Here is a 25,932-nt window from a genome sequence, read left to right on the forward strand (position 1 = left end):
CTAGGGAGAGTCCCAGAGACCTCTGGCAGGAGGCCCATCACACCCAGCCCTTCCTCCTGGCAGGAGGAAGGTGCTAGCAATGACCTTGAGTGGGAGCCTGCACGCAGCTCTGCTGTGAGCTCCTGGCAGTCAGACTCTGACTGTACAGCTCCAGTGGGAGGATAGTAAGATTTCAGGAGGGTAAACCCCTGTGTCTCGAGTTTCTAGAGTGTGTTAGAAGTCATGTAGCTGCAAAGTTAATGATTGCTGAGACGTCCCTTAGCTCTCTTCTCTACCTGATGCATGTCACTTTGGTGTTGTCAGTGTATCAAAGAACAGCATGGGCTTTGTTTGGTAGATTGATATAGCAGTGGGTATTTTAACTGCTTAATCAACAGAAGCTGCAATAAGCTTTTCCCAGTAGCTGCACCCAGGTGGCATCTAAGTGATTAATCCTGAAAAAGAGAGACGGCTGCCCAGCAGAGTGGCAAGTCAGGACACAGACCCACCATTTCACAGCTTAGTTGGAGGAAGCAAGAGCTGGAGCAGGTGACAGAGATAGCAGCATCTTCAGAGTCAGGAGAAGATGTGGGCCAGGCTTTTTGTGCATGACTGCTGCTCTTACCCTGTGCCAGCTGGCACTCAAATCAACTGCAGAAGCATATGTTTGACCAGCCCTCCTGCCAGGGGAAGGTGGTACCTTGGGCTGGTTTAAGGGGAACGAATCAGGAAAGAGCACAGTGAGCAGCAGAGTAATTTCCTTTGTCTGTAGGAGGGTGTTATTTTTTCCTAAAATCTAATCTGAAAATACTGTTACCTTTTGATTCAACTTTGTCATGCCCTCAGGCCTGACCATGGTATCCATGATTATAGAATCACAGAATTAAGTTTGGAAAAGACCTTTAAAGATTATTGAGTCCAACCATAACCCTAACACTGCCAAGTACCACTAAGCCATGTCCCTAAGTGCCATGTCTGTTAAATATGTCCGTGGATGGTGACTTGACCTCTTCCATGGGCAGCCTGTTCCAATGCTTGGTTTCCTCAGAAGGACCATAGGAAGCATGCTGAGAGTCTTGGTGTTCCTCTGCCTCTGAACAGAGAGGAAAAGGGAAGTGGTAGTTGGCTAATGTTACTTAACTTCCTTGTTTCTTTCTTAACTTCTGACTTGCTCTAAGACCACAGGCTATTCATGTGGTAAATGGAGCATGCTTATATTTATCTTAATGGGTGTTTGAGATTCTCAGGTAAAGGGCACTAGGGAAGAAAACATAATATTATAATTTTAGTATATCACCTACTTTTTTGTGACAATATGGAAAGTTCGTGGTAGTGTTTCAGCATCAGCCTACACAAATAGTATTTATCAGTGGTATTTTCAGTCATGGGTGCCTAAAATTAGTCCCCTAACTTTATATTTAAGCACCTAAATAGGTGCTTAAGTTTGTTAAAGGGACCAACCACCACTAATCTCTACCAATGTGAAAGAGAGCTTTGCATGCTCAGTGCCTTTAACACACACACACACACATACAAACATTATGATGGCTGTCCCAGTCTGGCATCTCATTCTAAGTTTGAATATGGTATGTCATAGCTGATTTTGCATTCAGCATCCAACTGCAAAGAAACAATAGCTGAGTGTCAATGCAGTTTATGCAGTTATCAAAGACAGTTGGTGCCTCTTTGGGGCTTCTGCATATATCATCCACTCCAAGAAATACAATTCACATGTTTAGAAGTCTTAATGTAAAAAATCCTGCATATTTTTGAATTAAGCCAGGCCCTGAAGTGTTTTCTGATTCTAGTATCACTTATCTTCCCCATCAAGGTGCACAGCAGAGAGGGCAGCCAGGCTGTTATTGCTTTTGCTGTATTCTAAACACGCACAGGCATACACACACATCTGTATCTTCAAAATCTGCCAAAAGTATTTGTTGTTGTCTCTAAGAAGGAGTAATGCTCTCCTGCAATGTGTAATTTATAAGCACTAGTTTTTGCTGCTTCTTATTAAAAAAAACATTCATCTCATTGCAGAATGTGTGCTTAATTATAATTTGCTAATGCCCTTGAGTTTTTTTAAGTCAAATTTATTGCTCAAGTGTACTGTAGCCAATATAATCTGGTGACAAAGCAAAGGAATTAGCTTAAGGAACTGTTTTTTCTAGCACTGAATTTGTGATCTGTGACCTTAGGCAAAACATTTTACCTTTTTCATGAGTCAGCTTCCCCATCTTTTTTTTTTTTTAATGGCTGGAGATTAATAGGTGAAAGATGCCATATTTTTGTTTTGTTAAGCACCAGAGCACAGGATCCATTCAACACATTATTTATAATGTACATCCCTGCATTTGAAACACCTCATCATATTTACATTCTTAATTTGGCTTTACTTTTGCTATCGTGGCTAAACAAACTACCCACACAGATTAAGGACACTGGTGTTCATTGTAGTCTAAGTCATATCAGTCATTCAAATTAAAATTAGTGCTAAAAGCAGTCAGTACTGCAGTGGTCTTGGGGCTCCATCACAACAGAACAGTGTGGAGGGTGAAACCCATTTTTGTCTTGGTTTCTGGTCCACACCAAACCAACCTGAGTCTGCTCGTGCAGGGCCTGAGGCTCTTGAGCTGTGCCCATTTGGAGTGTGGGTCTTGTCTTTGCTCCTCATCAGCTCCAACAACCCTTCATCTGCTGTCCCAAGGGAGAAGAAAAGATGGGGATGCTGTGCACAACAGAAAGGAGAGAGGTCAGCTTTTTCCTCCAAAGACATGAGCTTTCTCTACTTTGTGGCAACTCCAGGTCTCATGCTAACAAGTCGGCACTTCTGCTTCTGCTGCAGAGGGCTGTGGAGGTCATGTCAGTGACTGCTTTCAGAGCAAACCCAGGGGCACTTGAGCAAATGTTTTCTCCAACTGTTGACATCTTGGTGGCCTCAGAAAGCTGGTCCCCTGTGGCTCATAATGGGATGGTGGCTGGATGAGATGGAACAGGGCATTTAAACAAACCACTGTTGCTTTTCAGTTGTTGCTTGCATTCCTGCTTAGCTATGTATGCACCATATCACATCACGCATCTACATCCTGTGAGGCATTCGTAGTTGATAGAAAAATAACTTTGATGGGAGTATGCAAAGCAACTCCACTACTTTTTAAGCAAAACATCTCAAAAAACTTTGTTTTACTGCCCAAAGCATGGAGATTTTTTTATTTTTTTTTTTACAGCTACCATATGAGTACCACTTGGAGAATAGTGTATGCCCCAGGGGTGTGCATAAACTCCTGACCCTGCTTAAACTGTATGGCACACAACACTGGGCACACATCAGCAACGTTTGTGTGCTGTACCAAGCCCTGTGTTGTGACACATCATTCAAGTCCAGCAATACTGTTGCAATCACTGGTCCTGATCGCTTCCTGCCAAATGGCAAGCACAGCCCATCCTCCCTAAAAATAGAGACCTTTCCCACTGCACTGTAATCCTGGTGCCAGCACCAAACCATACCTCTCCACAGTCCCTTCATACCATAAAAAATTTTTTTTCTGCTTTCTTTCTGGCATAAAGCACAGTTTGGGAAATCTATTAGGGTTATTAATTTTGTTTCAGGGAGCGCAGGGGTGCTAGTGTTTTATTAACACAGTAGCTCTGCTCAATGGCAACATCTGGTTTTCAGTGAGGTTTCAGGGTTGTTTTTTTTTTTTTTTGCTCCATTTTCCAGCTGTGTTGACTCAAGTCAGAAGGCAGTCAGCCACTTGTGAGACTGAGGTCTCCAAACACTTAAAGAGCTGAGATATTCTTTGAAATCCCTGGATCTTGGAAAATTAGGGCAGAATCTGACAATACCAATTTTTCCTCTAGAGGCTTGCAGCATTCACTGTTCTGGTTCCAGCCAGGATCAGGAAATTAAAAATCACATGGAAACTTTTGCAGTGTTTTCAGGGTGGCTGTAGGTTACATCTCCACAGAGCAAAAAGTGCAGGAGGGAGACTTAATTTTCCCAGGCCATTTGTTTTATATTGTTCGTGTATCCTGAAAGATGATTTACCTTGCTTGAGAAAATATGCAAGTCAAAAGAATAAAATCTAGGTTTTCTGGAGCAAAGAATGGAAATGCAGCTTTGGTGTCAAGGCATTAACAATTCATTAGGCTCACCTGTGTCCCAGCAGTGGGGCCAGCATGAGACAGATACTCTTACAGCTGACACCAGCTGCATTTCTGATGTGTGTTATAAATCCCATCCCTCTGGGACCTCTGTTAGCCAGCTGTGGCTACCTGCCTGTGGCTTGAGCTCCAGCACAGCAGGCAGTGAGTGTCCAGAAGGACCTCCTCGTTCCTCACCAGCTCTCCTGCTCTCTCTCCAGTGCGCCTAGACCCCAGCCTTCTCCTAGCCCAGGAGCTGTGGTTCCCTGATAAATCTCAGGGGAAGGCTGAGGTACCTGAAAAGCTGTGAATACTGGCAGGGTGGCTTCCCTGCCACCTCGTCCACCTTTGCTTCTGTCCTTGCTTCCTTCCCTCCACGCCACAGCACTCACTTTGAATTCATCTCTCCTATTTTCTGCTGCTGCATTCTCTCCTTTCCTTGCTCCTGGCAGTGTTTTTGCCCCCTCTTTTTCACCTCTCAGCTCCCCATGCTCTGTGTGCAGGAGAAAAACAGCAAGCCATGCAATCCAGCCCTGTGAGCCATGAGTAATGACAGAATGAAAGGAAAGGAGGGAAGGCAGCCTTAATGCTCACCATCTGAAAATGAAATGTCTGCTTCTTCTGCAGTCAGTTTTGTTAGAGGTGCTCAGGATTCCTTGTTCCTGTCCCAGTGCCTGACTGAGGCAGGAGGCTGTGCCAGCTTGGGATGTGAGCTTTGAGTCCAGACTCTACCTCTGTGGCACTGCCCAAGCCCAGAGGAGCTTCACTGATGAAGCAGAAATTTGCCTGGTGCCCAGCCAGCCTAGCTGGCAAACATAGCCTGATGCCTCATACTTTAAGTGCTTAATGTTACCATAACTCTTACCCCATTCTCAACCCTCCCTTTTTTCCCCTGAAAAAAAAGCCTAGCCAAACTGAGGAAAATCAGTCTGTGAAACAGGAACCGTTGAGTTGTTTTAGGGTTAAGTTACAACTGTGTTGGTTTTTTCCATGCGTGATTTTTATTTTTTTTTTCCTTTCCCAGACTGCTTGAGTCCTAAATTCCCCCTGTAAATCTGCTTTTTGTACCATCAGTTCTCAGAACAATGAACTGCTTGATATACCTGATAAGAGTTAACATGAAAAATGAATAAATCATTTGCTACTCCCTTCTCTTTTTTGCTGTAACTGGGTGTTGGTCTATAAAATGAAGGAAGTTACATTGAGCAGGAAGTTTAAAAATGCTTAGACAGATGTCATTAAAAAAAAAATCAAACTTGGCTTCCTGCCAAGTGTCTGTAATTAAAATTATTCTTCTTAGTGAGAAAAAAGCAGATGCAAAGGGAGGTTTCCTGTCTCTCAAAGTAGGAAATACAAATAACTGTTAGTCTTGCCTTTGTGTGTGCATGTGTGCACGCATATGTGTTTGTGTGAGTGTATGTCATGGTGTGGGACTCTGATGCTTATTTCTGAAGTGCCTTGTGATAGAAAACTTTAGTCAATACTGTGTGGATGGGTGCTTTATTATAATCTATGCTCTTTTTGGTCTTGTTTTTAAATTAGATCTTTGTTGGAAAATACTGTGTATAAATTGCCCCTTCCATATTCCATATTCCATATTCCAGAAATGGCTGGTCTTTCAGAAAAGAACAGTGAATTTCTGTGTATGGTGTTGAAGGGAGAACAGGATGTGGGTGGGTGTACACATGTGTATATAGCTATACTTATCTATACACATCATATAGCTAGAGCTGATAGCTTTATTAACATAGAAACCAATGCAGTTAATGTTGTGCAATGTTTTAGCATGCGTGGAAGTATATAAATATATAACTGCTTCTTTCAACATAATTTCTTTTTTTTCAGTACAAGTGTCTTTAGTTTGATGCCTTTAAATTGTATTTTATTTTTTTTTTCTCTGCTACACAAATTAAAAAACAGTGTGTTATCCAAATTAGCCAAGTCTACCATCAGGAAATGTGCTTTGTGGCTCTTTTCTGTCACCACTGCTTCAAAGGGGGATGATTTAATTTCTCCTCTATGCAGAGATAGACTTACAACTTACCTAAGTTGAAGAAATTATATCAATCCATTTACCATGGTTTTTTTCAGATGTTGCCCTGAAGTTTTTAGTTTTGTTTCTTTTTTAAAAAGAAACAAGCCCTTTTTGAGGAATGGCAGGCAAGGCAAGGGCACATGTTCCAATGCTGATCCAGGAGCACAGGCAGACACTGGTGGAGCAATCCCCCTCGGTAATAACGAGGGCTCCTACTTATTTATGTAGTGTGTGTTCCATATTCTGGATTCCATAGCTGGATGGGAAGTTGTTTGCTGCTTTCAGCAGCCTCACATTAACAAAGGACAGATCCACTGTGTGGTTGGTTCTTCCACTCAGAACCAGCTTTAGTTATTGTATTTCTGCATTGAGATGTTCCAGAGCAAAGTGTCCAGGTAATATTGTTTATTCTCCTCACTGTATTGGGATAAGTGGGTCCAGGAAAAGGGGTCAGTAGAAGTGTGCTTGTGCTGACATGGAAATTTCCTAATTTATTATGCTATCCAGTGGTTTTTAGTGAACTGTGCTTGAATTTTCCTCCAACTCTGAAAGTGAGGTGTAGCCCCAGCCCTGTGGTACCAATCAGTCCATACTGCTGTAAGAGATATCAGATGGCATATCAATACAAACGTGCTGCATGCTGTACAGATAGCACAGGGAGGAGGTGTGTGGGTGCAGGGCCCCTGTCTCATCTCAAGCACATGGAATGAGGAGTAGGAGACAGCAGATAAGATCCCCACTGTATTTTGGCTGTGATGACCATAGGTTGGCATATGGCATATCTCTCCTTTTCCATGAGAACACAACGATACATTGGAATGGTTTAATTTTACTGCTTTTTTCTTCAGGACTCCACAGCCACTCAGCTTCTGTCTGTGGGCTGACTGGGCTCAATGAAATGAGTTTCCTGCAACCAACAAGATCCACTAAACATTGAAAAACCCTGGCTGACCTGAGTATCAGAAGCTGGTTGGCATGCTGGTGCAGTGTGTACTGACCTTTGTAAACAACTCGTCCATGATTTTGGCATCTTTTAGTGCTCCTGGAAAAACTTCCCTTGGAACAGACAACAGAACTTGCTTCTGTACTTTGAGTTGCCAGATTATCTGGCAAGAGAGCTGCTAAAAGGAGGTTCTGAGAACAGCTGAAAAAGAGCAAGTACATGCCTGCTGCAAGAAATAGAGCAACTGGTACTCACTGAGCAAGAGTAGTGGGGATCTGAAAACACATGAGAGGAGCGTGGACAGGTACCTCCTGTGGGTGTTGCAGTGCTACAAGAGCCAAAGAGAGTAATTAATTGCTGAGAAATATAGAGGGGCTAGTCAGAATGGACAAGACATAGTGTTTGCTTTGGAGGTGAGATCAGGCTACAAAAGCTAAGCCCAAGAACACTGTTGGAAACTTTAGCAACAGCTAAGCTTACAGCTCTTTCAAAAAAGGGAAAAGAAACATTTTAAAGTCACAATCCACTTTATAGCTCAGCCCAAGGCTATAGGTAATCCATCTCTAGCAATCCTAGGATGTCCTCAGTAAACACATGTTGAAAAATAGCATTTCAACAAACCTTCTTGTGCTCTCCTTGAAAAGAGATTGCTGTTTCTGTTGAAACCCAGAGATCCTATGAAAAGGTAGGGAAGGTCAAATGTATGGCACCAACATGAGAAATCCCTGGTTGCTCCTCCAGTCCTGACTATACTCTTCTGGAGGGCAGTTTGCCTAAATCTAATCTGGTTAAGTTTACAATTATGCCTGGTATTCCTGGGATAAGACTACCAAATGCAGTTTTTCAGAGGTCCCAGGCAAGTAGCAGGAGAGGTTTTACTTCTGCTTCCCAAGTGGGAAGGGGAGCCGTGGCAGGATTAAATGGCCTAATCTGTGGCAGCACTCACAGCTCCCAAATTCTCATCTGATGCCCTACTCTCCTAATCAGCAAATGTTTAAACTCTTCCTTTGCTTTAAGCTGCTGAGCCATTACATAGAGGAGATAAGGCAGTCTCTGCTGTTGGCAGTGATGATGTCTGCTCCTGCCTCCCCCTGTAGCTGTGTGGTGTGTCTGCATTTGGGGAAATCAGCTGGGAGGGGAAGGCAGGGGGAGTTATACCTGGGCTAGGCAGAGGGAGGACTGATCCTTCTTCTTCTAAGAGTGTCAGATAATACACCAATGGTTTTTACTCTTGTGCTGTTCTGCTGCAGATATTTTGCAAGTGAAGAAGGAAAGCAATGCATTTTTTGTTGGCATCTTGACAAAGCATTTTCATGAGAATGACTGCCCATTGAAGAACTCTGTTTACGTTCCCAGCCCAGGGCAGCAGGCAGATCTGGGCAGAGGTTTGGGGCTGCATTTTCCTGGCAGGTTCACTAATGTCTCACACACGTGAATCCGGGGACAAGTAGCAGATGCCCTGAGCAGGCCTGGCCAGTGCTTTCAGCTGAAATGTGTGTTTTGTGTCTAGCACATTCTCTAGGAGCTCTTTTGAGGAGTTCTAAGTAAACAATAAATCTCTCCACAATGGAATTCATACCAAGTGAATTATCAGGGTTAAAAAAATATTCTGTTGCTTTCAGCTCTTATCTTTCTTTACCGTATCGCCAAGGACAGTGACCTGCTTTGTGCCCTTATACTGAACTGTCAGCAAGAGAGACAGGAAGTGCTGCCTCCTCTATAGGCTCAGCATATAGGCTTAATGAGAAGAATAACATTTCAGCAGCAGCAGCTGTTGGTTTTGCTCAGTTTGGTTTATTCTCTTTTGTTGTCTTACTTCAGCAAACCTAGATAATCTTAGAGAGTGGCCTTTGTGTCAAGTTTCTGTACTCTAATTTAGTGACCTTCAGATATTTAAACATTATTAAGACCAAGTCAAGCTGACAGAAGAGTCTGTGTCCTTTTCATTCCCCACCAAGATGAACCTGTTGCATCCTGTGTGGAGCCTGGTTGTGCACAGCACTCTGAACACGAGCCATCTTTCAGCTTGAGAGAGCAGGGAGTGCTCCAACCCCAAGCAAAACACCGGCTCCATCCCTCACCATGGTAATGTTGGGCTAAAGGAAAGCCCCACCACTCCTAGGACACATGATTAATAACTCCCCGAAATGAAGTAAGAAATGCATGATGGAAAAAATATTAAAATAGGAAAGCACAATCCAGGACAGAGCAGAGACGTGCTGGTAGCACCACACACGGTGGAGTGGCACTGCCTCGTCCCAGCAGCTGACCCTCTGGGTTTTGGGGAGCAGGGGGCATGAGAGCAGCACGAGCCTGCCTTCTACATCCTGACACTGGCTGCAGGAACCCATCCTGGTGTCTGCTCTGGGAGCAGTTTTGGTGCAGTTCCTCTTCCACAAGTCTAATAGCAGCAGTAGTTTCCCTGCATGGTTCCCAATTCATCATTTGAGAGGGCAGAGGTGTAGGGAGCAGGGAGAATTCCTATGGATCCCAGCCTCTATTTGGACCCTAAGAACATCATAGCTAGATAAATCTTGAGTGCAGATCCCTTAAACTTTAAATTGCAGCTATTTTTTCCATGGAAAGGTAGGCAAAGAGTGTGTTCCTTTGCTGGTTTGCTGCTGGTGTGAGGGTAAGTGTACAACACACATGACAACCATTTCTCCCCAGCAATTGCACATCGTAAAGCAACACTTTAATGGCAGGTTAAGTTCACTTCTTTATTTACACAGAAAGAATGTGTAAAATTTCTGTTCTAGTAGTCTGTCCACAATTTTGTTTTCCATTCAGGATTTACCTTTATTTTGTATAATATCAGTATTACCTTCTGGGACTTACCTTACTAATGACCTTTTTTTTTTAAAGAATAGAGGATTTGTTGTTAGTACCATGTAATGATCAGGCTTTAAACATGAGCATCATATGCTGCTGTCCTCTGAGTGTGCCAGAAGTAGCCACATAATTAGGGTTTATCAGTCTTATTTATTAAGAGTGGTGGAGAAGAGGAAAAGACTTCCCCAAATTTGCTTGGAAAGCTGCGTCAGGACTTGACCTTCTGCTAGCAGGCCCTGTGGTTTTCCACACAAGGGCTACTCCCCACACTCCTCCTGCTGTCGCAATAATGTGCCTGGAATCTGACCCCGTATTTCCCACTGTCATGTTGGTATCAGCTGGAGATAAATGAAGCCTTTTGTTAACTTGTTCCTTGCTTTGCGGGGTGCTCTTCTCTTTGCTTTAAAGAAGAGCCGGGGTGATGTGGCACTGAGGCAGAGCTGCATATAGGCACTGTCAGCATGGTGTTTGTAAGACACTGGCCAAAGCATCTCTAGTGGCAAAAATGAGACAAGACTCCATTACAAGGAACACAAAAAGGAATTTTCTATCAAGTCCACTGGAAGCAGGGAGCAAGCTGTCATCTTCCCTGGCTCTGCAGCTCCCAGCCTGTGTCGTACCAAGGAGCAAAAGCAGTGACGTGCATATGCAGAACACAAAAAAAGTCTTCCCACATCCTGACCTAGATAAATAGGACTTGGAATGAATTTTTTGACTTCACAGCAGTGACACTTTGAATCTTCTGAGACTTGAAGAATATATATATATATATATATATATATATAGTCATTTTTATACTGCTTCAAATAGGTGGATATGTTACAGAAAGTACACATGCACACATGTCTGTGCACATGAAGAAAGGCCAAAAGTATTAATACCAATCTCTCTTATTCTGCCCTAATGTGAAGTAGGAAGTGAATGTGTTAGCAAAAGCAGTGGGTATGGACAGAAGTGCAAGATGCTCTGGCTCTTCTGAGCTGTGTTGCAAATACCTTGGGAGCTGAGGCAGGAAAAGCTGTGAGGTTGCTCTGAGTTGTGCTGGCAGAAGTCAGGTCAAAAGATGCAAGGGGAGCAAAAGGGGATCACATCCACTCACAGTTTTTATCAGCACGTTTCTTATGAGAGGTGTAGCTCTGGCAGAGTATGATTCCAAATAATCTGCTTTCCAAAATCTTTTCTTTCATAATTGAGCCAACTTTCCCCCAGGATTTTTTGGTGGGGATTTTTTTTGTTTGTTTGTTTGTTTTTGTGCAAAATAAGTATTATATGACTGGGACTATGACTTGGGCTGCCAAAATGTTGCACGATGTGGTTTAAACCACAGCAGCAAAGTTGGAATAGCAGCAACATGTCGTTGGCTTTTTGATCGTGCTACTGGTTCACTAGAGAGAATTGTAGATTTATTTATGCACACAGAAGTCAAAGAAATAATAAGCACCCTTCATCCATTACATAGTCTCTATTTATACATCAGGGTAGGTGTGAGAAGGAAGAAGTCCTGGGTTTTTTATTTTTTCTTTTTTTTTTTCCCTGCTAATTTTTTTTTTTTTTTTTACTGTTTAATTAAATTTCTTCATTTAGAGTCATGCAGCTGTCTGGGCTTCTGCCACAGATAAGTGGATCTTCATCTGACAGCAACAACCAAAATTTATCTTTCTTTTCCCTCTCTCCCCCTCACTTCCTCCCTTCCCCACCTCCCTCCCCAGTACTCAGCAGAAACAAAATGCTATATATAAACTCAGCACAGTTTCCCCCCAATTACTTTGTCTGCATGTTTCAATTTCTTTCTGTGTCAAGCTTTGCCAAGGTACCAAGTTTGGCATTTTCAAAAGAGAATTAGATGATTAATCCTTGAGGCTCCTCTTGTAGTAACACCCCTCACACACCCCCAAAATGTTTGCTTCTGTATTGTGGATACTCTGAGGAGCAGCTAATGCTTGTCTGATGTTTAGTCACATGAAGTTCCTGGTCTTGTAGATTTTTTTATTTCTTTTTAAAAAGTCTGCGTGATTCTAGCTGAGTGCTAGCAGCAGATGGCCAAAGGGCAGGCAGGGATGGCTCATGGTGCTCAGTAAATGGAATATTACCAGCATCCTGCCATCAGGCTGCGAGTCTCTGTTATTTGTTTTGTATTCTCTCAAATCACTCAACACTGAAGTCAGGTGTATAACCAGAATCTCATATTTCATTATTAAAACAAGAGACAACCAGTAAAAAAAAAAAAAAAAAAAAAAGGAGAAAAGGTTTCTAGTTGAAGAGGTAAGACTGAAAACATGAATCCCAGTTAAGAAGCCAGAAGGCAAATGAACTTCAAAATACTGTTATTTGTCATAAATCTCCTGTGTTTTCCAGCCAATTTCAAAGTATGTTGGGGCCTTTCTCATAATGTTTGAGCGATCAGGATTGGTAATATGCTAGCTGCTCTCATGTGTGTGACAGGCCCTTTACAGAAAAAGCCTACAGCTGTGTTTTGTCTTGGTACTCAGAAAATCCCTCCCCACAAGTTAGCCCATCTATAGATATCTACAATTCTTTGTGCCTCAATTCATGATAAAAAGGCAGAGTGTACCATCCTTTATGAGGTATTTTGTATGGGTAAAATTGCTAGTGAACCCCCTGCAGAACAATGTTTTATGCACTTTTCTGGCTTAAAAGCACTCTTTTGTGTTGAATGTTTCTATCAAATGTGTCAATTTGTGGGTGCCACCTTTGTGGCTCAGTGGTGTCCAGATCAAGTGGCCTTCCTGTCAGGGCCGGCTCAAACCCAGCTGGGTGACACTGTGTTGGCCAGGTTCCCCTGTACCCCAGAACTTCTGAGACTTGATGCTTTTGAGCTTTGGAAAATAACAATAAAGGATAAAATACTGGGCATTAAAGTAACATAGACACAAGTGAAATGACAGCACAGAAGTGAGGTGTTGCAAATTTTAAAAATAAGGGTATTCTTGGAGATACAGAGGTAAATGAGCGATGTGGCCAGGCACTGAGACAGGAAGGGGTCAGGTTTAAGAAGCAAAAGTATATTTGAGAAGCAAGAGAGAAAAAACAGCAAATTGGTCTTCACACCAGGACCATTGTGGAACTGTGAGGTAATAAGTAAATAAAGGCCAAAGCAGCTTACTCATAAAGCAGAAGGAATCGTGAGCAATACTTTCCATTTGCCTTCCCTGTAAAGCCTTATATCATCCTAAAACATGCTGGAAATGACCCTGTTCAGACTACAAATGCATTCTGTATTTTCTCACTGCTGACCCTGTGACTTCATCCTGCAGCTCTTTGCGTTGTGCTTTTGCTGCCCCTCGTTTCCATGCGCTCACGAGGGCTGGTGAGTCAGCACACGAGGAAGGGCTCTACTGCCCCTGGCAGCACCTGGTGCCCCCCAAAACAGCTGCACTCTCCAGGCTCTGTCCCCAGCTCTGGCACGTGGGGGCAGGTCCTCTAACTCAGGGATTCACCTCTGTGCTAAGGGAGACCATGAAAGCTCAGGTGGCCTCCTGAGCTGAATACTGTTCTTTATAATCTCTTCTCAAATATGCATCTTCAAATGTCAGAAAAGCCCAAGTTTCAGTTTCTTTTCTCGTCTTCTCTTCAGTTTTTGTGGATCACTTGGACACTGATAATTGCAAAAGAGTTCCAGATAAGAAATTAACTTTTGCATTTTATTTCCTGGGCGTAAGGACAGGAAAGCTGTCCTTGGGGAGGATCCAGTGGAGTTTTTCCACTGGCCTTTTTTTGATTGGAAACATTCCCACAACTTGGGTACAGTTTGAGTGTCATTGCAGAGGTCCAGTTGGCCCTCAAATAACCTACTGTGCTTATCAGTGTAATCAGGACCAAGTCATTGCAAGAAGTGAATCATAAACAGATGGACGGATTCCATGCTGATCTACAAAGGATAGAAGAGAGCAAAGACACAAAACAGCACCAGAACACAACACTACGATGGCTTCACTAAATCTAAGCGTGAATAGGCTTAAGGAAATTTTTGTGTTCCCAGATGGAGAGTCAGGGAATATAAAAGGAGAGAGATCCTTGAATAGGTCTCTGCCAGGATTCTTTGCAGACAGCTTTATCTGAACTTCTAGAGAAGTTTGTCATATGTTAGTGTCAGGGTAGCAGATCCCCCTGCTCACAGCCCCATAGCCCCATTGAGCTTGGGGTAGTGCATTTTGGGCTGACAAGTCATGTTGTTTTTTTCAGAGATCTTCTTCATGCACTGGAGGAAGAAAACACGAAAACCATTTCAAGTGCTATCAAATTTTTTCATGTACCAATTGTAAATTGCTTTGTTGTACCCAAGGCAGTCAGTGGTTTCCAGAGGGGAAATAAGGGGAAAAGGCATTGAATAGCTTTGGTTAGAAAATACTTCTTTTGCATTTCTTTATGCATTTTTCATATTTTCAGTTAAACTGCAAGAAGTTTCAACAGAAACAAACTTTGCCTTTTTGCCTTGTAGAAAGGCCACATGCTAAAATTTGGAGCTAGGACTGGACATGGCTTTTACCAGCAAATTTTACCTGTGTTAGGACAGGAGGTGCAGAAGTCTGTGGCAAGGAATTGGGGCTTTGGCACCAGAAGCACTACTTTACATTCTGTGCTTTTAGTACCATCAGTTTCTCAAGGACAGGCTGAACCTTGAGTTATGATTTTGGCAGCTGAAAGCAAACAAGGCTTCTTTTTGTTTAAGTCCTATTTAAATGCTGTGCAATTAATTTCTTTCTTTTTTGGTCACTTTAAGTCTATGGATTCAGAGCAGTATTTGCTAATTTATGAACAGGAGTCACACTGTGGCCAAAAAATAAAAATCAGGCTAGTTATGAAGACTCAAGCTGGTGGGTGCTCAACTCCTAAGGTTGTAAATTGATGGTCTCAGTTTTCAGCACCTCTGCTGGCCCCTTGTGTGTAGGGGAGGGATTATTTACCAGGAGCACCTCACACACGCGTTTGGAAGATGACCAACTAATTAATGTTTGCTAAACGCTTCGCAAGCCTCAGGGGAAAAACAACTATGGAAAAGCAAAGTCTTATTATTGTCCTACTGCACCTAATGTACGTTAGGTGTTTCCAAGGCATCAGGCACTGCATAAATGTTGTATGGTATTAAAACTGACCTGCCCTTGTCGGGACAAATGATAATTACGCTGAGTGATGAGAGAATCTTGCCGTTTCTCTGCTACAAATGTTTTCCTGTTTACTAATTCAGAAAAGGTCTCATCCAGCAATTGCTGAAGCCAGTGACTTAAGCAGCCACTGGCTCAAGAAGGGCGAATTAGAGAAATAATTTATTTTGTGTAAAGCTCTGATCTTTTCATAGGCTGGACTGTGCTCTCCAGAGCGTATTTCCCCAAACTGCATGCCTGGGGCTGAGTCACCTCTCAGTCCATACGGCTGCCATAGAGATGAAGAACAACCAAAGACAACCTCAGTGTGTAGACCTTAAGATAGACTCTATGCAGCACGAAAATTCATGCTGATGTCTTTTAATATAAACATAACGTGAGGAAATAAACATTTGATTAAACTAAATACACGGGCCTTTGTTATGCAAGGCCCTAATTTAAAGCACTGTCACCTCCATACAAAAAATACCAGCTGGAGCAAGAATGATTAAATTAAATCATCTGGCTCTTATGTGATACCATGAATGTCTACTGAGAGGGGAAAAAAATCCCTCCTCTTTATTCCTGTAGATCTGCAGCAACCATCAAGGGACACTTCTGTAGCAGGAAGGATTAAGTCTTGCACGAACTTCAGTGGTTAATGTGCTTTGGACTGGTGACATGCCCTTCGGACAGACCTACCCCAGTTTTATAATTCTCTTTCTCAGCCTTTTGGGCCTCTGGCAGTCCTTTCTCCTGTTTAATTTCCTCCTTGCTTCCCTCCCACTGGGATCCTTCACCATTCAGCATTTCTGCCTCCCAAGTAGAAATTTTGATTGTGTTAGACAAGTGTAGAAAGAGAGACTTTCGAGCCTCGGTGGGCTGTGGAGAGAACCCGGGGCAGATTTCCTGGGGCTGAGTGTTTTTTAAGGAGGCAAGAAAGAGGCAGTCTCTGTGACTCTGATGATCTTAGCCTGCTGCAATGCATGGGCAGGGATTGTGCCACATCACAAAGAGCTGGAGCAAGGCACACATTGCATACAGGTAGGGAGTCACTTCTAGAGGGGTGGTACTCTTCCCCACATAGCCTAAGTAAAATAATAAAAATTATCATAGTGAGAGTACAAAACACTGCCTGGCCTGGTATCAGCACACTGGGAAACTGCACCTTCCTTTGTGACAGCAGAGCACTCCAGGCACCCAGTCTCACTTATTTAATCAATTTTCATTTGAGGGCACACACTTCTCTTGGCAATCTGGGACTAGATGAAGTTAACAAATTTACAAAATCTAAATAGAAACAGATTGTTTTCTCCTTTCTTTTCATTTGTAGTTTGCCTCATAACGTATTTCCTTAGAGATTTTCTTCTTTTTTCCTGACTTTCCTTTTTCTGGATCTTCTACCTGATGGCACGCATTCTGTTCTTGCTGATCACCATGTGTCAGTAGTAATGTAGGTGGAAGAGAATTTCTGACTGTTTTGGTTTCAGCTTTTATGTTTATCTGTTTGGCTTTGGGACACTGTTCAGTTTCAGGAAGTATTTTTATCTTGCAGAAGTCTCCCTGTGAGCAGTGATGCTACAAAGACCTTCTTTCAGCACCGTGGAAGCTTCTGGAGGTAGTGTAGGTCTGTCTTCTGTCAGGTGCTGAATTCTTTGATTCAAAAAGCAAAGTTAACATGAAAGTGAGTTGACATTGGTGTAACCTTATACCTTCTGGCTCTTTCCCCAGCACTATTTGGTGCATCCTTAAAACCACATTTTCCTCTCCCTTACACTGATACAGCCCCAGGGAGCTGTGTGGATTTGCACCAAAGCAATGGAGAGAATTTGGCTGCAAGGTCTGCGTGTAATGTGGTTTTCAGTGCAAAACTGGTGTGCCAGCCTTTGGCACCTTCCTCTGTGAACGGCCAGTTGACTTGCATGGCAGTGAAACAGAGAGAGGTGGAGTCTAAAGAGATGAGGGTGACTGGCAGGTAGTTTGAACAAAAAAGCTGTAAGACTAAATTTACTAAATTCCTCCCAGCTCCTCCTAAAGACTGGCACTCACAGTCTTTAGGAGGAGCTGGGAGGAATTTGTTTTGAGGTGTCTGAAGCACTGAATGTTGACACATCTTGAGATGTGCCTCAGTGAACGAAGTAACTTTGACAAACCCGGTGAGCAGCCACCAAGGGTGGGGGTCAGAGCCTGACAAAATTCCATTTGAATAACAACCCAAGCAAATGAAAGAGGTGGCAGGTAATCCTCATGGAACAAAGAAATAAATTGAAATCTTGGGAGCACGAGGTTTGGATAGCTTTTTCTTGCTTCTGGGGAAAGATGCAAGAAGGGATGGAGCTGAGAACTTTAATGTTGATTTCTGAGAGTGTGTGAGAAGGCACAATGCCAATGGCAGAGGCTCTAGTGCTACCAAGGTGTGCTCTAAGGATTTGAGAGGTGCTAGGCAACTCAGAAAGCCCCTTTGTCTGGAAAATCTGGAAATCAGGCTTGCTGTCCTATTTTTTATTCCTGAATCTTGTCCTTTAATTCTGCAGTCAAGAACTTAATATTTTGCTAGAAGGTTCTTTAGGCCTTTGTCACTGGAAGCGGCCAAGAGACATTTGGTGATTTTAGGCAGGCTTTTCTCTATCTTAAGGCCATGATCTGTCTCTCAGAGTGAGTGGGACTCTGGAGTTCAGGGTCCTGTTTCCCGAGCAGCATGGGCTGGTTCTGCCTCAGAGACACATGTCACCTGGCAGGTGCAGACAACAGGGAGGGGGAATTTGCAGTAAGTATTGCATGAGGAATGCCTTAAGCATTTTTGAAGTGTTTGGTCCAAGCTCTGGGGATGATGCTGAGAAATTTTACTTCATCAACTTTGTCCCTGTCCTGCTGCCTGAGATTTCAGGGAGGTTTTAGTTTGGTGCTTTACAGGGATTCCAGCATGTTGTCCTGGAAGTGGTCAAACATCAGACAAGCTTTCTTTAAGCAAGTTAAAGACAGACATCTGTTAAACCATCCCACCCCTTTTTATCATTGATCTGCATTTTGAGTGCAGTCCAGTCTCTAACCTTTCCTTTCCTGATAGGGTCGTTGCCAAAGGTACCGTGGGGCCACCCTAATTTGACTTTGTTGTACGTCACATTCTTGCATTTCCTCCCCCTCTCTGAGGCCCACTGAGGCACATAGGCTCTGGTTCTGTTGGAGAATGAGGAGCTCCTAGAGGTGACCAAGAGAGGTCAAAACCACAGGCAGATTCTTTGATCTATCAGCAGCTTTGTACACCTTGGATCAAGAAACATTATTGAGCTGTTTGTCAATGGCTGTGGTCTGAGTAGCCCTTTTGTCAATTTGAAAGGGAGTTGGGTGAGAGCAGCTGGGGGTGATGCTGGCTTTTTTTTTTAATTCCTATCCTATTGCTATCCAAAGTCTGCATTTTGGGGGAGAGCCCATGTGGGCTGTGCAGCTATGCATACACAGGTAACTCATAGATCTGCATCTGTGCTTAAGCAGATCTGCATGTCATCTCCCTGACCTGGACTTTGACACAGCCCACCTGCCCATGAGACATTGGATTTGGATTGCAATTTCTCAGAAACCTCAGCTGGTTCAGTATCAGGCCATGACTCAGCAGTGCTCCTTGTGAGGAATGTGGTCTCGACAGGCTTTTCTGCTTCTAAATTGATTTCAGGTGCACATCACACTGTCAGCTGCACAAAATTTTCTCTGATTTTTTTTTCATTTCTGAATGCTGACCACCACTAGATCATGGCCAACAGGATAAGTGGGAATCTCTTATTCATTGATGTCTACTTTGAATTACCATTCTCAAAACAGAGGCAGTAGAGGAGGATGATGATCATCAGCTGCTTTGGGGAAAAGTTAGTGTCTCATCTTGAGCTGTCACTGAAGATGGGTTCATGCTGGACGTTCTATGGAAGCAATTGAGGTGCAGGCATATGTTCCCTTCTGCTGACTTGGCTATGGTGACACCAACCCCAGCCAGCAAAGAAGAGCCAGCAACTGGGAGCAGTAACATCTCAAACTGCAGCAGAGATTGGCCAGACCGCTCCTGTCAGCACTTGGATTCCCTTGCTGTTCATTGAGGAATTAAAAGTTAACTGAGGGCGGTGGTAAAAAATAGCTTTGCCTGCCTAGAAAATGCTAAAACCAATACTGAAAAGCAGAGGTGGATCTGAAGGTAGTTAGCTCTCTTGGAGTTTATATGGGGATTAAAACAAGCGTCATCCTTGTAGCACATAGGCAATTTTATAATCACTGCTGGTATTTCACCTCAGGGTACTCTGTGGGAGGAAGAATTAATTTCCCATCTTTTTCTAGGTAATGGAGGCTTGTGATTTTCTGTCAATCATAAAGGAGATTCTGTGGCCAAACTAAGTGCCAGAAGTGATTGAATAGTCTGGGATTGGTAAGGGTGTACCACCTCACCTCCAGAAATCAAACTGGGGAAACATGCATGCAGAGAAATGCCACAAGATGTTACATGGCCATTTCACTTCCACATCAACAGGAAAAGACACTACAAGGCTGTGCAAAGCATAAGAAAATCTGCTGTGCAAAGCAGTGGCTGCAAAATTAAAATACAGGATGTTTTATTATATGCAATCCTCCCTCACACCCCCCCATCTCTTCTTGTTAAAGGCAGAAATCTTTCTTAGTGAAAAAAGCCTGCCTCATCTTGAGTAAAAGGCAATTTAAGCAATTTTTTTTCAGGGGGTTAAAGTGGCATGTTTGCACAACACCACCCTCACCCCAGCAAACCTGCCAGCAGTTGATAGATATAAATAGGGACATTTAGGAAGAAAAGCATATTTATGTTCCTTTGAAATGTGCTTGGCTAAAGGCATATTTTTAAGAGAGGGAGTGGAAAAACAAATGGAAAATATTTTCTTTGAAAGGGGAAAAAAAAGCAACAAACTGTCCTTCCTAAATAGAGATGCTTGGCTTGTGTGTACTTTACGCAGCTGCAGGTCAGACCTTGCAAACAACCACTAAATTAGGTCCAGCTACTTTGATGCTAAAAGCATGGAAGTGCCAATAATTAAATTGCATCAGGTGTAGGAAATGACTGATGTGTCTGTCATTCTCATGATAGCAGAGTTCACTCTGCTGCCATTTGACTGACCCCTCCTTTTTTATGTAAGCAAAAGGAATTTTCTTCTAAGGAAAATCAGCTGGTTTTACACCTTTTGTTTTGTTTTCTGAACTGCTAATCCCCTGAAGGTATAGAAGCTATTTGAAAGAGCAAATCAAAGCTCCAATAATTTAGTGTTACATTATTCGTTGATGTATGGTTTGATTTAGTGGCTACTTATTATATCAGGTTACCATATAATTATCTTAATTATTGACTCCAGAAGTAAGTAGGGGGATTATGAGAGAGACAGGAAGGCCCAGTGGAAAGAGCATGGTTCAGAGAATCAAACACATCTCAGTTTGCTCTTGGCTCCACCACTCATTTTCTCTGAGCCTGAATTCTTCTCTCAGCCAGCCTGTCCATGAAATCATGAGGGATTACAGGAATAGGACTCAGATGCTGACTCAGGATTCAAAGAGATGTAGGAGAGCAGTATAAAAAGGCCAGGGGAAAGTTCTGAATGATAATTGTAAAACTGGCAGAAAAATAAAGAATGCACACCACAGCATGTATTTGCATTGAAGAATGGAGCATCTCCAGTGGGCATGGAGAAGGGGAATTGTGCCATGAAGACCTGAAATTTGAGGCTGCATTTCCAGCCTCTGCTTCTGATTTCCCCCACAAAATTAGGCAGCCCTCAGATCCCTTTCTGCAAAACAAGGGTGATTAAGATCATTCTCCCAGCTTTGTTTTTGGCTATTGGAATTATTGGAGCACTGCTCCTCAGGCAGATGTCAGCCACGACTCTCACGTGGCTTTTAGGCTCCGAGTCCTTTGTCTAATAACCACTGACCTAAGCCAAAGGTTTGAGTTAGAAGGCACCACCACGAGATAAAAGCCACACTGAAAGGCTGTCAGTGCAGTCCATATTTCCTGTATTGATAATATTTGTCATATACTGACAGAATACTTCATCTATTGACAAGCTGAGTTGCCTCTTTTCCCCTGAGACAGGAGCACACACACACTGGTTCTACTCAGCCTGTGCAAATTACTTTCTCTGCTTCTGCTTTTCTTTCCCGAGCCAGAAAATGGGGATAATAGAATGTATCTATTTCCTCCCTAGAAAAGATCAGTTAATGTGAAATGGTGCATGGTGGCTTAGTGCTGAATAAGTGGGATACCCTAATCCAGTAAGGTATCCTTGTTCTATTGTATGCCTTTTCTGCCTACCATCTGGAGTTGTTCTCTGCTTAGTATTTTCAGTATGTACCATATGTTTTTGCATGAAAATTCAATAAAATATGCATTATACATGAAAAGTGCTGTAGTAAATAAAGGAAGGATGGAATCCAGTCCCCTTTGTGAACGGCAGGGGCCCCAAATCTTCATAAAAGGTTTAGTCTAGTCTGACGTCTGTGCTTTTCTCCAATTTACTCTGTGTCAGTCTTTAGGAGATGCTCTAATTTAAAACAAAACTCTACTTTCCCGATGAGGTTATTTGATATACTTTGGCTGCCCTCTGCTGAGAGCACTGAATAAAACAGGGAAGATGCCCTTTTTCCAAGGAGGAAATTCCCTGTTTGTCCGTGTGCTGAGTCTTGTCACTGCTGCTGTTTGGTGTCTCTCGCTGTCTGTTTGTTGCCAGTCAGAGGGCAAAGTCTTCTGAGCTACAGCCCTGTTGGGGTTTTAGTGCCCACCACTCCTTGTCAAGGGCTGAATGGCTTTGTGTGGTTGTGAAGATGTGGGCTCAGGCATTGAGCATTGTGAAAAATTAAGCAGCATTAAGCAAGGGCTGGAGGAACCAGGCTTCTCTGCTCAGGCACTACTGCAGCCCTGCCAGGTGGGATTTGAGCTGGGCCTCAGCACCTCGCTTCTTGGCAGAGCAATTTACCACTGTGTGAATCGTGTTACTCCTCAGTCAGGGGCTCCAGCATCTTCCTGTGCCATCTCCACCCCTCCACAGGCATCACAGCAGCAGCACTCTGCTCTATTTCTAGAGCTGGGGAAGTGCAGAGGGGTTGTTCCAACACTAACACGAGTAATTGAAGGACTTGCTGTTCTTGTGAACAAAGTGTGAGCCTCCTGCCCTTGGGAAGAAACAAGGGTCCTGTGCAGATTTTGGTACATGTGTAAAACAATAGCTCTGTTACAGCTATTGATGCACTCTCTAATAACCTGCTTTTAATATTTCCTAGCAAGTTGATTTATTATTATACCTTCAGCTGGGCTGTGCACCAAAGCATTTTGATGATGAAAGGAATGTTACACACACATTTAATTACTGCCCACATTTTTGTATAATTTTATCATTTACTGTTTTAGATGAGACATCGAGTTCTTCTACAGGAAAGATGCCCAGTAAAAAATAGATGATTTAAAAGCTAATCTGGGATGAGTTTGGCACTTACATGTGAGAAAATGTAATTGTTCCTTTTGTCCTGCCCTTTCAGATGGTGCCTGATTACCAAAATGTACAAGAACTCCCTTACCTGGACATGGTGATTGCAGAGACGTTGCGCATGTACCCACCTGCATTCAGGTATCTTTTTTTCCCCTTCTGATTAGACAGGATAGCTCCCTGGCTCTATAAAATGGAAATCTGCTGTTGGAAGACCAATGATCTCTCAGTCTCTGTGCCAACATCAATACTGCTTTGTGCATTTGAAAGATATCATGTGGCCTGTTGAAGGAAAGCTGGATAATTCTGGTATTTCTAAAGCACATTTTTACAGTGAATTGGCCAAGGTTGCTTCCTCACCATTCCTCACAGCCCCCAAGGTTAGAGGATGGAGCCATTTTGGAGCAGGTCTGGTCAGAGAAAGCCAGAGGCTGCTGCTTCCATGTGCCTCAGGCTTTGGGGATGTGCTCCAAAACCCATCCCCATCAGGGCCCTGTTAGTTATTACAGCCCTGATCTGTGGAAGGGTTGCACAGTCTGGAAGCTGTATTTTACAGATGTATTTCACACATGTATTTTACCTGTGTGTTTAACTTTGGCCCATTCACCCTTAGCACTGCCCTGTACTAATAGAGCTAAACTAATGGTAACATCCATTAACTCTTGAAAATTCTGTCCCAAGTCACACGTGACTTATTCTACTATATTGATGAATTGAAAACGAGGGAAAAAGAAATTAGAAAACTGTTTGATTGTTAAAGGTCCAAGTTATCACAAGCATAAATACAAATATTAAGAAATACAGTTTTTTCAAAGGGATCAGCCAGTTGTAATGCTTCTCATGAAGCTCAGGGAAAAATTCAGATGACTGGAAAGAAGCCAAAGCTGAGCTTGCTGTGAGAGCTTTTGAAAAATTTAACCCATGACTGCAAGCACCTTAAAAACAAAAACAGAAAAAGCTTAAGATCATATTATCTTCTTTATGTTCACCAAGATTCGAAATCAACATTTTTTTTCATGGGCATCTGCAGGATTTTTTAGAGAGTTAATATCAGATATCTGCTCCTGGATGAGATGATGGGGTTTTGCTGTGTTATACTTGGGGTACAAGTGGAAACTGTTTTGCTGGTTAAAGTGACAGGGGTCTTTGAGTTTGGGCTCTATCACTGGGAAAAAATCCATGTTTGTCAGATGGAGACAGAGCAAGAATAGAACAAAGTTCTTCTGAAGTTTTGTTTGGTGTTGTCAGGGCTGTTTATTGATCTGGCTTTTACTCTGATGGATGTGGAATGGATAGGGCAGCCCAGGGCTGCTGAAAGATGTTAATTGCCTATGACAAGGATAATGCTGAGTTAAGTGAAAAAACAGTAGCAGCCAAGTTTGTTATGAAATGAGTTGGTTTCATTTTTTTTTTGAATGAACTTACTATCCAGAGAACTTTCTCACCCAGAACTCATGTTTCCATTATCACCAAATTCATGTAAGAATGAGAAGGATAGCTTGTCAATGCTTTTTTTTTTTTTTTAATTCCAATGTTTTGTTGCAGGTTTGGAGCCTCTGTTATTTATTTGTTTATGAGAAAGGGAGATCGGTGACAGCAAGGAAAGAATGTGTTTCTGTAATGATACCAGACTGACAGCCCTGAAGCTGAAATCTTTGTTCAACTTTTTGGCAGAGTGTGGGAAGCAGCAAAGGAAGTTCCTGCACATTGCCCTGTGCTTGCAAATGGTCCCAGACTGAGACAGCAGGGCACCCACCTGGGTCTCTAGTGACCACCCAAGCACCAGAAGATCTGGATCAGAACCACCACCACACATGCACACCCACACACAATCTTTTGTAAGACACAAGCTGGGCTTTGGCTGGTGACTTTTCTCAGTCTTGTCATCATGAGGTTCCTAAGGACACCTCTGTCACCTGTCACCACAGGGTGGGAGAAAACAGCAGAGTTTTGCTGTTAACATCATGCCTGTCTTTGCTGAATATATGTGAAATGTGGTTTTCCAAAGCTTGTGAATTAGTTGTATTGCCAGAGTAGCAGCATCAGCAGAACACCCAACACTAATATTACAGCCATCCCTTGCTAAGTTTCAGGTGCTGCACCAACAGGGGGAAGCTTCTCAAATAAACAAACTCAAAGCTATATTTACTATCTTTTTTTTTTCCTGGAGGCAAACCAGCACACTCTTTCTACCTGTTATTAGAGGTGACTGACACATTTCATCAGCAATTTTCATTTAAAAAATTAGTCTAAACCCAACACCAACAATAAAATTGCAGTTTGGCAGTTAATGCTTTTGAAAACAGTAAACAACCAAAAATGGTTTCCTGTGAAAAGGGCAAAAGTCAACCACCTGAGCTGGAGCTATGGACTTCTAAGTGGAGACAATTGTAACCTGAGAAGACACTGGCATCAGCAACAGTTGTTGTATTTATCTATGAGAAAGTGTTACCCCAGAAATTGTTTGGTCAGATGAATACAGATACTTTTATAGATCTCTCCTGCTGTGTTTTTAACCTTTATTAATCATCTGGGATGCATGATATTGTTGCAGATTCACTAGGGAAGCAGCTAAAGACTGTGTAGTGCTGGGGCAGCATATTCCAGCTGGAGCTGTCATTGAAACTGCAGTTGGACACCTTCACCACAACCCTGAGTTCTGGCCGGAACCTGAGAAGTTCATTCCTGAGAGGTATGTGGAGTAGTGCTTTTCACCCTTAGGTTGAGGCCCTTACTTGGGCACAGAACTCCAACCTGTCCAGTGCAGGCACCAGATTCTGCTGCTCTTTCACAGCCACAGTCACCCACTATTCATCCAAAGCAGCATTTCCACCAAGAGGAGCACAGTTTTATTTAGACCATAAAAACATGTTATTTCTACTACATCAGACAGGTTATGATAGTGGTGTATTCCACAGAAGGTGCAAAGTTTGGTCAAGGTTGAACTGTGGCAGAGGTTTTCAGACCTGTTTCCAAATCAGATACTGTGAATAAGGTTGTTTCTGGGTGCCAAAATTCTGAAGTGGGACAGTATATTCACTGCCTTGGCTGTACCTGGGAAACTCATCCAGCTCCTTGCTGGCTTAGAGCACTCTTTTCACTTGAAACATAACAGTGTGGGTACTCTGAGTGGGGAACCTACCCCATCTCCCACTGGGAATTTGCTGTCTGTATTTTAGGATCCTTGATTCTTGCTTGGCAAGACAGTTTCACATGGAGCATTTATATCCTCAGTGGGTAAGGGGAACCCTGTCAAGCTGTAATTTTGTACCTGTCCTGTGTTACAGGTGCGGGGCTGAGCTTACAGGGAGAGTTTCAGCTGATGTGGTGCTGTGTGGAAGCACAATTTAGTTTTGTGGGCAGCTATATTTTTAAACTGTTTAGTGGGCAGATGCATTTAAAGCTACCACTACATTCAGAAGT

General features: G+C 42.9%; 1 protein-coding gene across 19 annotated transcripts in view; it reads left to right on the plus strand.

Moving 5' to 3' along the window:
• Positions 1-25,932, plus strand: part of TBXAS1 (thromboxane A synthase 1) — a 229,629-nt gene that overhangs the window by 200,325 nt on the left and 3,372 nt on the right. For all 19 annotated transcript variants that reach the window (XM_064420992.1, XM_064420994.1, XM_064420990.1 and 16 more), the window contains 2 exons: positions 22,562-22,650; positions 25,064-25,201. In XM_064420992.1, the coding sequence (XP_064277062.1) occupies positions 22,562-22,650; positions 25,064-25,201 (227 nt within the window). The remainder of the gene's footprint in view (positions 1-22,561; positions 22,651-25,063; positions 25,202-25,932) is intronic.

The sequence above is a fragment of the Passer domesticus genome, chromosome 5 (genome assembly GCF_036417665.1).
Source record: "Passer domesticus isolate bPasDom1 chromosome 5, bPasDom1.hap1, whole genome shotgun sequence".
NCBI classification, from domain to species: Eukaryota; Metazoa; Chordata; class Aves; order Passeriformes; family Passeridae; genus Passer; species Passer domesticus.